General features: G+C 43.6%; 1 protein-coding gene across 1 annotated transcript in view; it reads right to left on the bottom strand.

Annotated features, from left to right (window-relative positions):
- SPTB (spectrin beta, erythrocytic) overlaps positions 1–13,070 on the bottom strand; it is a 114,243-nt gene that overhangs the window by 68,088 nt on the left and 33,085 nt on the right. The window contains exons 6-12 of the mRNA XM_015414511.1: positions 10,660–10,740; positions 10,209–10,324; positions 8,283–8,395; positions 7,193–7,380; positions 4,635–4,752; positions 3,021–3,179; positions 74–376 (exon numbers count right to left, since the gene is read on the bottom strand). Coding sequence (XP_015269997.1) covers positions 74–376; positions 3,021–3,179; positions 4,635–4,752; positions 7,193–7,380; positions 8,283–8,395; positions 10,209–10,324; positions 10,660–10,740 — 1,078 coding nt within the window. The remainder of the gene's footprint in view (positions 1–73; positions 377–3,020; positions 3,180–4,634; positions 4,753–7,192; positions 7,381–8,282; positions 8,396–10,208; positions 10,325–10,659; positions 10,741–13,070) is intronic.

Below are 13,070 nucleotides of genomic sequence, written 5' to 3'. Positions count from 1 at the left end.
TGGGATGCTTTGGCTTCTAAAAGGATAAAACTTAATCCTAGAGAACCCTACTGAGCTCTACCCATGCCCTTACTTTCATTTCATCCATCCAGTCAATGCTATGCAACATATCTTGAAATAGCTTCTGCAGTGTAAGGTTCATCTCCAGCCTCTGATGACGGGCTTGTAGCAGCTCCTGCAGGTACTCCCAGAGCCTTAGGATGTTGTCTTTGCGGGCATTGATGCGCTTGATGTCATGGTAGTTCTCCATCTCTAACTCCTTGGCCACATCCTCTATGGCCTGGACACGTTCCTTGTAGGCAGCCGTATCTGTTTCAATGGCTTCGTGCTTTTTCTTTGCTGCTTCCACAGCTGGCAAGTCATTCCCAAAGTTATCCTGCACAAAGTAAATATTGCTTTGGTCAGCAATATCAAGGCTGCTTCTTATGCTATATGAAGTAGGAGGGGGCAATTTAAACAAAAACAGAAGCAATCAGAGTCCCACTTAGGCTAGTGACCACAAAGTTCTTATTTATCAAATATTTTGTATTTTAGCTTATTTTATGCCATTAAAGGTTTCTGAACTGAACTGACTGACCACAAAGTGCTTGAGTCTCTTTTCATGCTTTGGAAATTACCAGCTGCTTTTAGCAGGTTCACTTCTAAAGACCATATGACTATTAGCAGCTGGATTGCGTGGCGAGGCTGTTGTGGATGAGGAGCAGATGGGAAAGATATGCAGTGATAATTATGTGATGGAAAGGTGCACTGGCATCCCTGAGATGGGCAGAGTATGGGAAAGATGCACTTCTTCAGAGAGAGTGGGTCGTTTACAACCTAAAAGGAAACCACACTAACCCTTTGATATGTTTTGGTGGACTTGAGCCCCAGGACCTCGAGCCAGATTGGTAATGCTCTAGGTGTCCACATGGGAAGGGGTCTGAAAAGGCGGTACTGTTCCTTTGTTTGGGGTTCTGCATTCAGGTGTTGGCCATTGAGGGGAGCATGCTCACTTGTGTGTGTGTGTGTGTGTGTCTGTGTGTTGTGATGAGAGATAATAAAGGGGAATGATGCCAAGGGATGCTTGCAGGTGTGCAACTGGCAAAGAGCAGATGTTCCAGGATTGTAAGTAACTAGCCAGTAACTTTTCTTTATTTTGCTTAGCTGTACCTAGATTCTGTCTTTTAGCAACCCTGAGTTTGTACCTTGTACTAACAAAGTTGTCTAACTAAAGAGCCACACATTTCCTTACTCACGGCCTTGCTACTTGGTGGCACAAATGAAACACACCCCTTTATTGTTGACCCTGGAAAACACTGAGAGAGAGAAGGGCAGACTTTACCCCAAGGTGGAGGCACTCCATACCTTGATATTAAAGCATCCTTGGACCACACCCTATGCCAAAGCAAGACTTCTGTGGCATCCCACAGCATGACTGTCAAGTCTATATTGTCATGTAGGGACACTAATTTGATCTGATTAACCTGTCTTCACAGATGGTAACTGTGAAACATTTGAACATTCATTCTACTATTCTCAGGACAGAAAATGGGAGAGAAAAATGGTTTAAGACACTGCATAAACCAGAAAAGGGAACTGTGTTCAGAGGATATTGGGAAAGAATAGGCTCCTTTATGGCATCTCAGTGAGCCCAGACCAATTTGCAACCACATATTCCACCACCCCAAAACTACAACTGGTATAAAAAGGTAAAGGTTCCCTTGCTCGAAAGCCAGTCGAATCCGACTCTAGGGTTGCGGTGCTCATCTCCGTTTCAAAGCCTAGGAGCCAGCGCTGTCCGAAGACGTTTCCGTGGTCATGTGGCCGGCATGACTAAACACCAAGGCGCACGGAACGCTGTTCCCTTCCCACCGAAGTGGTACCTATTTATCTACTTGCAATTTCTTGCTTTCCAACTGCTAGGTTGGCAGGAGCTGGAACTAGAGACAGGAGCTCACTCCATCATGCGGCACACTCGGGTCTCGAACTGCTGAACTACCAACCTTCCACAGCCTGCAGTTCAGCGTCTTAACCACTTGAGCCACCGCAGCTCCACAACTGGTATAATTTAGTGCATATGTGTTGAATACAATTCTTAATTTCTCCAGGCTGCCTGCAAGTTCTGTCACAAAGTTTTGGAATCCAAAATCCTGACACACACTCCCTTCCCCCAGTACAGACAACTGGATCCGATATCTCCTCAGCATAATGTTCCACTGAATGCCCTATTTTGCTAAAAAAATTTGTCCTCTGCACCACATTTGCAGACCCAAGCCTAATTCTCTGTTGTTGTTGTTCAGTCGCGCAGTCCGACTCTTCACAACCCCATGGACCAGATCCCGCCAGGCCTTCCTGTCTTCCGCCGTCCTCTGGAGTTTGCTCAATTTCATGTTCGTTGCCTCGACAACACTGTCTAACCATCTCATCCTTTGCCGTCCCCGTCTTCTTTGACCTTCAATCTTTCCCAGCATCAGGGTCTTCTCCAGTGAGTGCTCCCTTCTCATTGGGTGGTCAAAGTATTTGAGCTTCAGCTTCAGTATCTGGCCCTCCAGGGAATAGTCAGGGTTGATTTCCTTTAAGCCTAATTGTAATTAAGGGCTAATTCACTTTCCTTAATGAATGCTTGTAACTTAGCTATTTCATATCTCCCAATGAATGCTATAAATTGTTTGAAGGAAAAATACTGGTCCGTAAACACAGACTAGGTAATGTGGCTATCAGTTTTTTACCATATGTCATCATCACAGGAAACGTCCTTATAAAGAATCAGATCACTGGTCTACCAAAGTCAGTACTCTGACTGGTAGCAGCTCTCCAAGGTCTTAAGCAGTATTTTGCACCAACTACTTGATCCTTTTAATTGGAGATGCCTGGGATTGAACCTGGGACCTTCTGCATGCAACGAAGATGCTCTACCACTGAGCCACCATCCCAGCCTGTCACCATGTTTACATATATGGCTTTATGGCATATTCACTTCCTGATTCCTTCCAGGGAGATCTGATACTAGAACCAGTGTATTCCCAAAAGTTCCCCATTACCTGTGCAACAAGGCGCTGATTTTCACTGAGCCATGTCTCCCGCATCGCTGCCTTGCGATCAAAGCGTCGGGCCAACTGCTCCAGCTTCTCCTGCCTCATAAGCTCATTTCTCAGTGCCAATTCCCGTTCATGCTCTGCCTTCTCCAGCTTTTCCCAGGCCTGTGCAAATGAGTTCCACAATAGAAAGACAGTTCAATGGACTGTATCTATGGAAATTCCTACATAATGCAACAGGGCCTCCTTTACAAAACTTCTCCTTCATAGGCCTGACGTCTGCCTTTCCACTCTCTCACATCAGCAAGGTGATGCTTCATCAGCAAAGTGATGCCTCTTTGTTCTTTTGTATTTCTCTTCCTTTAAATGACTGCAAAGCACATACCATTTTCTTGTATGTGTAGCTCCAGTTGTCTTCAGGCACCCAGTCTTATGAATAAATAATAATGAATGGAGCAATAAATAAACAGCCTGCAGCAATTTGTATGATCACGAGCAGAATGTCCTCCCAACCACTACAAGTTACAGGACTTGCTGCAGTTTGTACTTGTGATCTCCTCATTTACACATTACCCATGCAAGGATGTACCAAGGGACAATCAAGATTGCTGGATGGACAGGAAACTATTCTATAAATCGGTCTTCAAACACTAGCTACAAAAAATATATTCAGCTTGCTGTGGGCAATGGGGCCCTGAAACATATGAACACGTACCCTCCCAAAGAGCATTATGCTCAGCTGATAAGAACTTCCTTGTGGTCCCTGGCCCGAGAGGTATCTGGCTATCCTCGACCAAGGCCAGGTCCTTGAGTGCCTCGGCTCCAACCTGGTGGAACTCTCTATTGAGTAACATCTGGCTGGTTGGCACTCCCCCCCCCCTGCAAGGCAGTAGCATAACTGGAAATTTAGACCGCCATCAGTTTAATTTTTAATTGATGTTAGAATTTTATTGTAACTTTTAAATGTTTTTAACTATGTGATATGTTGTTCTAGTACACCGCCCTGAGCCCTGCTTCAGGGAATGGGTGGTAGAAGAACGGAATTTAATAAATAAATAAATAAATAAATAAGACAAGTCACTCCAGCCTTCTGCTGGGCCCACTGGCTTCTTCTCTTAGATTTACTGCTGGCAGTTGCCCACACCACCTTACACTGGCAGACCAGAAGGCATTTCTATGCTCTAGAATAGTTTAACTTTTCAAACGACTATGGGCAGGAGTTGCATGAAAGGCAGAATCTACATTACTGCAGGTGTGCTGCTCCTCAGAGAATGAGTATCCCTGGTTTAACATGGCAAGGCTTTTAAATATATATTTTTATTTTATTATTGCTTTCCTTTCTTTGTAAGCGTCCTCAAACAGATCTCTGGAGAGGCAACCTATAACTCTTCTAAATAAATGCTAAGATCTATGCATATAATTGATTTCCAATAGCACATAGGAGCATCCTAACCAAAGTGCTAGCTTTTCTGGAAGCTCTGAAACATCTAACCATTAACAGACAAAGCCAGTCATATAATGTCTGTAACTACTGCAGCATTCAGATGAAACAAAAACTCTGGGAATATGAGGCTATAAAAGGCCACTTTTCTCTTGACCATAAGTTAAAGTCTTAAGTACCCTGTTGATGTCAGATACTAGTTTGCCTTCATGAGGCGTATACACTTTCTGGTTGTTGGCTCTCATTCTTGACTGGATAGTGAACAGCAGGACTTCCAGGTTCCCCTTCTCCTGAAACCTGTCCAAGAACACAGCAAGAAGAAGAAGACACTTTGAGTAACAATGAAAAAGAGAAACAGCACAAGTAACTTCTATCACCAATAATAATTATCATTGTATGGCATTGTTTGTAGAATAGCCAGGAGATCCTAAGATTGTCTGTCAGCCAGCTATCCTGGCTCTTTAGTTTCATGCACCACTAGGTGGCCAGCTAGACTTGTTTTTAAAGGAAGAGACTTTCAGAGGTGGTTGGCCACTTCTGTCACTGAACTGCTTACATACAGTATGTTCTGAACCCAGCCTTTACCAGGTTAAATGGTAAAACACACACACACTCATTGCGCTGATTGTTCCACTAGTAGACTATTTTTAGAGTTTAGGATTGTTATTTCAATTTGTTTGTCAGAAAGGAATGACAATTATAGACCTGACATTTAAATATCAGTACCCGTATAGCCTTTGACCTCAATGCAAACCTAGACACGTCATGTGCATCAGCTGGCACTGCATGCAAACCAGGTATACAGGAGGGGAAATAGCACAGTAGACAATAAATCCAGCTCCTACCCGCCTTTTCCTGAACAGCCAATACCTTGGATTCTACCTGGATTTCCATGAGTGCAAGGAGGTGGGGCAACTTTCATTGATTTTCCCGTCTCCAGTAGACCTGCAATTCCCTCCCCCCAAGCTATTCCTGGAGGTTCCCTGCCCCTCCAGAAGCTGCATTTTAGGTTCTGTTTTGGGCTGCTGCAGGAGGGAGGAATAACTGAAAATAACCCTCCCTTCAACCTACAGAAATCTAGGCAAGACACAAGCCAATAGGTAGTCTTGAGACTCCAGCTAGGCATATGTGTGTATAGCTCCAACTACTGGACCAGAATGGAGAATCATGAGCACAGCAGCTGTTCTTGTGCACCATTCCCCAGCCAGCTAGGGGGATACTCATGAAAGTATGCCTCCGCATGGCTATGGCCTCTAACTGAATTGCAGTAATTGGTTTGGTTATAATAAATGAACAAATAAAGGTTTAGTGCTCTGCCCAACAACAGAGCAGAATGGGTCTCTGGAGTATCATACCAAGTTCTGTGGGCAAATAGGTCCTATCTACTATCACTCTGCTAAAGACTCCAGGTGGAAGGAGAAAGCAAGCCTGTCTTCTTTTGCTTCACTTGAACCCTGTGGTCATCAGGTCTTGAACTGGACTGCTGCATGATAAAATGGTGTAGTGGCACCTTCTTGTGCGAGCACAGCTAATGTCTTGTGAAACCAAACACTAATTGTGCCAGCAATATCTGGTTTGGGCAGCTTCGAGAGGAAAGGCTTTGTAAATGACAGCCATGATATATCAGTGTGCCTAAGATCTGCAACTAATACAGACTGTGGCTATCCTTGTGCTAATCACTGCTAGTCCACAAAGATGTCATAACCCAAAACAGACTACTAGGACTCATGTTTTATCCATGCACTACGTATTACTTCCCCAGCTTCCTTTTTAATACTATAGCTAATGAAGAAAACTACCATTTGAATATAATATTTACGTCGAGTACTTTTGCTTAATAGCTTGAAACAATGAAAGGCCCCGGTCACACGGGCCGGATATCGTGGGGGGGAGGCGTGGCTGTTTGTCCCGGAGCGAACTACTGCGCGGCAGCCGGATCAAACATCCCGCCGATGTCCTGTGGTTGAGGGGAGGTGCCGATCATACCTCACTCCTGTGGCGCGGCAAAGAAGCGGCGCCGCGGGGGTTGTGTTGCTTTTTTTAACCCAAGTGTTTGCATGTGCCGTTGGGTGCTTGTGCGCACCCGTGGGGACTTGACAAAAAAAACACTTTTCGCGACGGGACATGGGCGGGCGCTGGATGCCACGAGCTAACACTGGAAATGTGATCTGACGCCCGCCCTTGCCCCACGCTTTCCGGAAACTAGTACCTCGGAGGTACTAGTTTTTTACAGCGCATCTTCGGAGTGCAGCCTTGGGTGAGCCACGGGAGCTCTACTCTTCCCAGATGTGGCGGTGAGATTGTGTCCGGAAAATCTGCCTATCTTCCATCTCTCTAGCGTGCCTAATGCTCCATGTGACCGGGGCCAAAGATACCTTTCCTTTTTAAAAGAAGATAACAGGTAACCTCTAACTATTCAGGTATTAAAATTTACTACATTACCTCTCTCTGAAAAACAAGTCAGAAAACTGCAGACTTGCACAAAATCACTAGAACTGCATTTTATTTTGGCATCATAAGAAAACATCAACTACCCTTTCCCCCTTAAGTCTGGCTTCTTACAGTAATGCTTTAGAGCATGATGATCATCATGTGCCAATCTTCTCCTCGTCGAAAATATCTCAGACCATAACCAAATGAATCATGATGCTTATGGGCTTACTGTAAGCCAGTTAAAAAATGGTACATATCAGCAAAATAAAAACCAAAAACACCCTTCTAGATGACAGGTGCTTACTTAGGTGGTTTTTCCACTGTGCGATATGTGCTGAAGGACTGGAGCTGCTGCTGTACACCTGCCAGAGAATTAGCAAACTTGCGGCTGTTGAGAATGGTAATAGTCTGTTCTATCCATGTCAGCAGGTCTGAAGCCAACCCACCATACTTATTGATCATCTTCTCAGTTTCTATTGCATGGTCCATTACCTGAGAAAAGAACAGACAAGGTATTTGCATCTGTGGCTGCTACTGGAAATATTTCAAACTTTTATCAGTCAGAAGATCCTGCACAGAGAAATCGTCTTTAGCGTCAAAATGTCTGACTTTAACAGATTAAAAATTCCGGGAGGCATTCAGGGATGACTGAGGAGAAACCCTAGTCCTGTCAGAACAGTTTAACAAGAAAGGCCCTTCTGGATTTAAAAGGAAGTCTGTGAATACCCTCATAACTGGCAGTGTTCTATCAAATATTAAGGTGTTCAAGGAATTAGGAATTATCTTACATAAATCACTTTGTGACCATACATGCACAACTGTTCACACTGTTCACCAAGAGCACTTTGAGATACATGGCAACACCTGGATGCTGTAAAAATGCCCCAGAGAATGACAGGTACCCACTCTCCCATGGAGCCACTACTAGCATTCCAAAACTAGAAAAACAGATATGCTAAAAGCACAGTCCGTTTGCTCTCATGCACTGGTATATATTGGCCGTGCAGGCTGACAAGGAACCAGTGCAGGCTAAAACATCCCGAAACAGCCTGTGGGACTGAGAGGCTGAGATAAAGTATCTAATTCCCAAAGTTAAAACAGTCTGGATGTGACCACATCATATGTACAAAAGCCAGTTCCTGGTTTCCATTTCAGCATGGCCAGGGCAGATCTTTGCAGATAAAAGAATGGGCTTGATTCTCAACAGTTCCCATTGAGTTCTATGGGACAGAAGAAGCAGGCCATGAATATGACGGTGAGTGTGTACAAGTGATAAACTACAGGACAGGTCTACAGAGTTGCTTATCCTTATCAAGTAATTATAATTTAGTGCAATACTCTATAGGAAAGCAAAGAACGTCTGCTGCATAGGGGGTTTATGGCCACAACCTTACCTTTCCAACTCTTTTCCCTTCCACAGCAAGCACCTTCATCTTGGAAAAGTAGTGGTAGAAGGCAACAACGTAAGTGATGATGGATTTCTCATCAGGATTCTCTGTGAAGACATCTGTACAGAAAACACATTGCCAAGCAAAACAATTGGTTTGAAAATAAAAAGCAGGCAATCTGAGCTGCACTTGAAGCTTCATTCTTCTTTTTGTAGCCTGATAACACAGTGTAACAGTGTGGGAGACCTAACTCAGCCAACTTCAGATAAGAAACAATGGAATGCATGGGAGCAAAGCTAGATATACAAGAACTTATATTCCTACATGGATACTATCTTTTTGTACAAAAATAATAATACTTGAAGAAGCCATGACTTTCTGATAAACAAAAATATGCAAGTAATTGTAACCTCAACAGTGCTGAGCCCATGGGGTGGACTTGGAATATAGCTGGGCTTAATTTACAATGCAAGAAGTGTTAGGGCTCAGAGGCGTGGAGAGATTATAACCTAGTAGAAGTCCTTCCTCCTTCAAATTGACTGCATGTGAGAATTGTGCCCCTCCACTTAAATGAATGGGGAAATTCACCTGTGTAATAGTTTAGGAGACAAGAGAAACACAGAATTCTGTACTTACTGTCTAGTATAAGGAAAATCTGGACACTGAAATTCAACCCAGTTTTTTTTCTTAATGCTAAATGGCAGGTACAGGACCCCCTGATTTATACTGGAGCCATAGTATGGAGATTTTAATTTCCCCCACCCCATGCAATTTTCTGTGTAGATGGCCCTGGAGCTGCTATTTGCCCCACCAGTTGCCTGTATATTTCCTTCACTGGGGCAAATGGCAGCTCCAAGAGGCCATTTGTGGTTGGGAAAATGAGACACTGAAAAAGAATTAACTCCACCAGACAGGTCCCCTGTAGCTCCTAATTAGCGATAAAAATCACACCAAAGACAAATTTTCCTGTGTCTTGCCCTAGTTTGATTCTGTTTGGATATAACAAGCATATATTTTAAACTTATAATTACTTTAAGACTGTGTAACATTTTAAATTTAAATGATGGGAAAATGTTTAAAAGCCTGAGGTTCTGAGAAATCTTTTACTGCAGTGGCAAGCTTTTAAGAACAAAATAAAACAATGTGGATTAGCTTTACATGTAAGAAATATTAGATGCTACAACATATTATTCTTTAAAAAAGAACACATATGTTAAAAAATTCTGAAGAGAATAAAGGGGAGAAGATATGAAATAATGGAAGAATGACTCTTCTCCCCAAAGGAATCTCCAAATATTTTATATTGACTGCACAGTATATTGACTACACACAGATTTATGCCTGTGTTGTAGGTCTTGTGTAGCTCCCAGTCATTTCAAAGTGGATTATACAAGAGAGAGCTTTCTGGTGGATTGTGCTCTATCTGCCAAGGAAGCACACTGATGGAAAAACGCCGAGGCTTTTGCATTTACCCATATACCCACAGGAAGTAGTGGCGGCTACAAGCATGGACGGCTTCAAAAGGGAATTAGATAAGCATATGGAGCAGAGGTCCATCAGTGGCTATTAGCCACAAGGTATAGATAGGGGCTCTGGGGCAAGTGATGCTCTGTCTTCTTGGTGCTTGGGGGGGTCAACAGTGGGAGGGCTTCTAATGTCCTGGCCCCACTGCTGGACCTCCTGAAGGCACCTGGTATTTCTGGCCACTGTGTGATACAGAGTGTTGGACTGGAGGGGCCTTTGGCGTCTCTTATGTTCTTATGTACCATAGTTGACTTTGGTCAGCCATTCTGCAATCAATGCAAAGGCTTCCTTGGACAAACCACCGCTTCCTTCGCTCTTGCAGCCACTTCTTCCATATAATTCACATTTGCCTTGTCAGCTCAATTCTTCTCAGTTTAAAAAGGCAGGCACTGAGCCAAATGAACTCACCTTCTGGGTCAAGAAGTTGGGTGATGCCAAGCTGCCTCTCCGCAACACTGAAAGCATGCTCCAAGTTGTGCCTGGCATTTGAGTGCTTCAGTTTCTCAAAGTCAATCAGGTCAGGCCTAAAAAGGAAAGCCAGAAAAACGTTACAAATGTGTGTACTACAGCTCTGCCATGCAAAAGGAAACAGAAATTAAATGTTATAACTCAGTTTTATGGCAGACGTGGTAGGAAGGAGGTACAATTCATGGAGGAAAGATTATGAGGTATTTGTAGTACAGTGTATAATGCCACAGAGTCTACCCTCCAAAGCTTCCATTTTCTCCAGGGAAAGTGATCTCTGTCGTCTAGAGATCACGCGTAATTCTCGGAGATCTCCAGGCCCCACCTGGAAGCTGGCAACCCTACCATCTATTCAATATGTTCCAGATTTCTGCAGGTGCTTTCAAGTCCTTACCTGTGCTTGTGAATAAGAGCATTGAAAGCCAAGCCATCCTTCCAGCTGGAGGTGAAATTGGTGACATTAACATGGTGATAGCTGTGTTACAAAAATAAACATGAGCAGAGGGAAAACAGACAGAAATTATCATTCAGTGCTCAAAGCTACACAATGGTCACCTAATTATGACTATGCTTTGACATGTGGAAGATGTTCTCTTCAAAGCGAATGGCCAGAATGCAGACTCAGATAAACTGGCATAAATCCAGAGGAAATGTACTATATTTTCAAAGCCACTTCCTGTACCTTGAAAAATGCCAGTATAAGCATTTTCCACATCTGCCTTTCAATAATGAAAAATGGCAAGGAAGCAGATATAGCCTGGAAAGACAGATGCTCTTTCATACACAATGGACTATTTGGTTTGAATGGATAACATGTTCCCCAACGAGCACTACGGTCCGGGACTAAACATCTCCTGGTGGTTCCAGGTCCCAAGGAGGCCAGATTAGCGGCGATTAGTGCTAGGGCTTTTTCGGTGGTGGCTCCTATCTGGTGGAATGAGCTCCCAGAGGAGATCCGGGCCCTGCGGGACCTTGCACAGTCTCGCAGGGCCTGTAAGACGGAGCTCTTCCGCCAGGCATTTGAGTAGGAGCCGCCATGACTGTTACCATCTGTCTATGACTATTACTATCTATCCTAGCCCTTTATTACCGTGAGCGCTAAAATGGTGGTACTACGTGGAGCTGTGGCCACGAAGGATACTATCCTGATGACGTCATCTGTTCCCTTGTTAGATATTATGGCGAGCATTTAAGTTGTATCGAATGTTTTTAAATGCAGTTTTAATGTTTTATGTATTGGGCATTGGCCCCATCTGTATGCCACCCTGAGCCCATTTGTGGGGAGGGCGGGTTATAAATTTAAATAAATAAATAAATAATAAAATAAATAATTCTCATCATCAGGGTCCAACTGACGTCCCAGGATGCATCTCACATATTTCCAGGCTCAAAAAGGTTGGGGACCCTGTCTTAGAGCGTCTGGCAATATAATATTCCTGAGGCATATTAATACATGAATTGTGATTTGTGTCTTACAAAGTTCTCGTGTCGGCCATGTGGTTAAGGACTTTCAGTTGGACATGGACTGGGAGTTCCCCTACTTCCCAAGGGTGCCTGGGCCCAATTAGGATCAGGCTGTTTCAGTCAGGGATGAGGGGCTTAATTCTAACCCCCCCCCCGGGTGTCATTTTCCTGACATGAAATGGCATTAATTTCTATTTGCCCACTGCAGAAACTTGCATACAAGCATTAGTACACCCCTTAAACTGCAAATATTATTTGCCAAAAGCAACTTGTGTAACCAGAGCACATAGGCATCTATGGTGCTTGAGTACTTGGAGGTCACAAACTGTTATGTATTGGGACTGAAACAATCCAGGACTGTGCTACCGGAAACGGGCTGAACATGAAGCCTTAGAAAGATAGCCCACCAGGAGTCTGGAAGTAACCAGTCAAGAAGTGATGTTATGCAATTAGCCTATCATTGGGAGTGGGGTGTGTTTGGGTGTGGCAACTGCATGCTAATTAAACAGGGCTGCGGCCCTGGAGTCTTGTCTTGTTCTTGCTGAAATCACTAGTAAAGTAGAGCTGATCACTAGACTTGGGGTCTGATCATCCATGGAACCCAACACGACTCCTATCTATCCCTCTAGAATTCCTATTTCACATAGTAATTCCCTCACACAAAAGGACTTTGAAAGGATAACTTACATAGCCCTTTGAGTAATGGATGTAATGTCGACGTTTTTTGGGAACTACCTTTCACTTTATAGTTCAGGCTGGGGAATTATACTTTAGGATTTTAGCATCTAGCCTAGGACCACTGGTTCTAGGACTATTCTTTCTAAGACCGTTCTTTCAAAAAACATACCAATTGTTTTTACAAACCACATAATGGCTTCTCAGAAAAAAATGCAGAGCCATTTTAAAGTGAAAAATGTAGGGGCCTAATCTCACAGCCAACTGCATCCACACATTCGACTTCAGATGCAGCCATACTGTGGTCATGCCGGGGCTCACACCACATCATGGCTTTTGGCACCCTAATATAGAAATAACTTCTTGAGCATCTGAAATGATGTACCAAAACATTACTCCACAAAGAATTTTACACAAATTCAGCTTTTAGACAAGTGTCTCAGTACACTGCATATGAAACAGGATCAACATGCACAATGGCTACCTAATAGAGACTATTGTGAGAGCCTACTGGTTGGGGTTATTGCTCTCCTGGCAAGCATTTGGATTCCCATCAATACTCTAGTACTGACAGAGCACTGACATATTTTCTGACAGTTCAAAACACAGGAAAGTCCAAGACAGAGTTCCTCAAAACCTCAACAATTACACACAAAGCCTTATGAA

Source organism: Gekko japonicus, unplaced genomic scaffold, assembly GCF_001447785.1.
Source record: "Gekko japonicus isolate JY-2015 unplaced genomic scaffold, Gekko_japonicus_V1.1 scaffold446, whole genome shotgun sequence".
NCBI classification, from domain to species: domain Eukaryota; kingdom Metazoa; phylum Chordata; class Lepidosauria; order Squamata; family Gekkonidae; genus Gekko; species Gekko japonicus.
The sequence above is the reverse complement of the archived record's forward strand: the minus strand, read 5'-3'. Positions and strand labels throughout refer to the sequence as shown.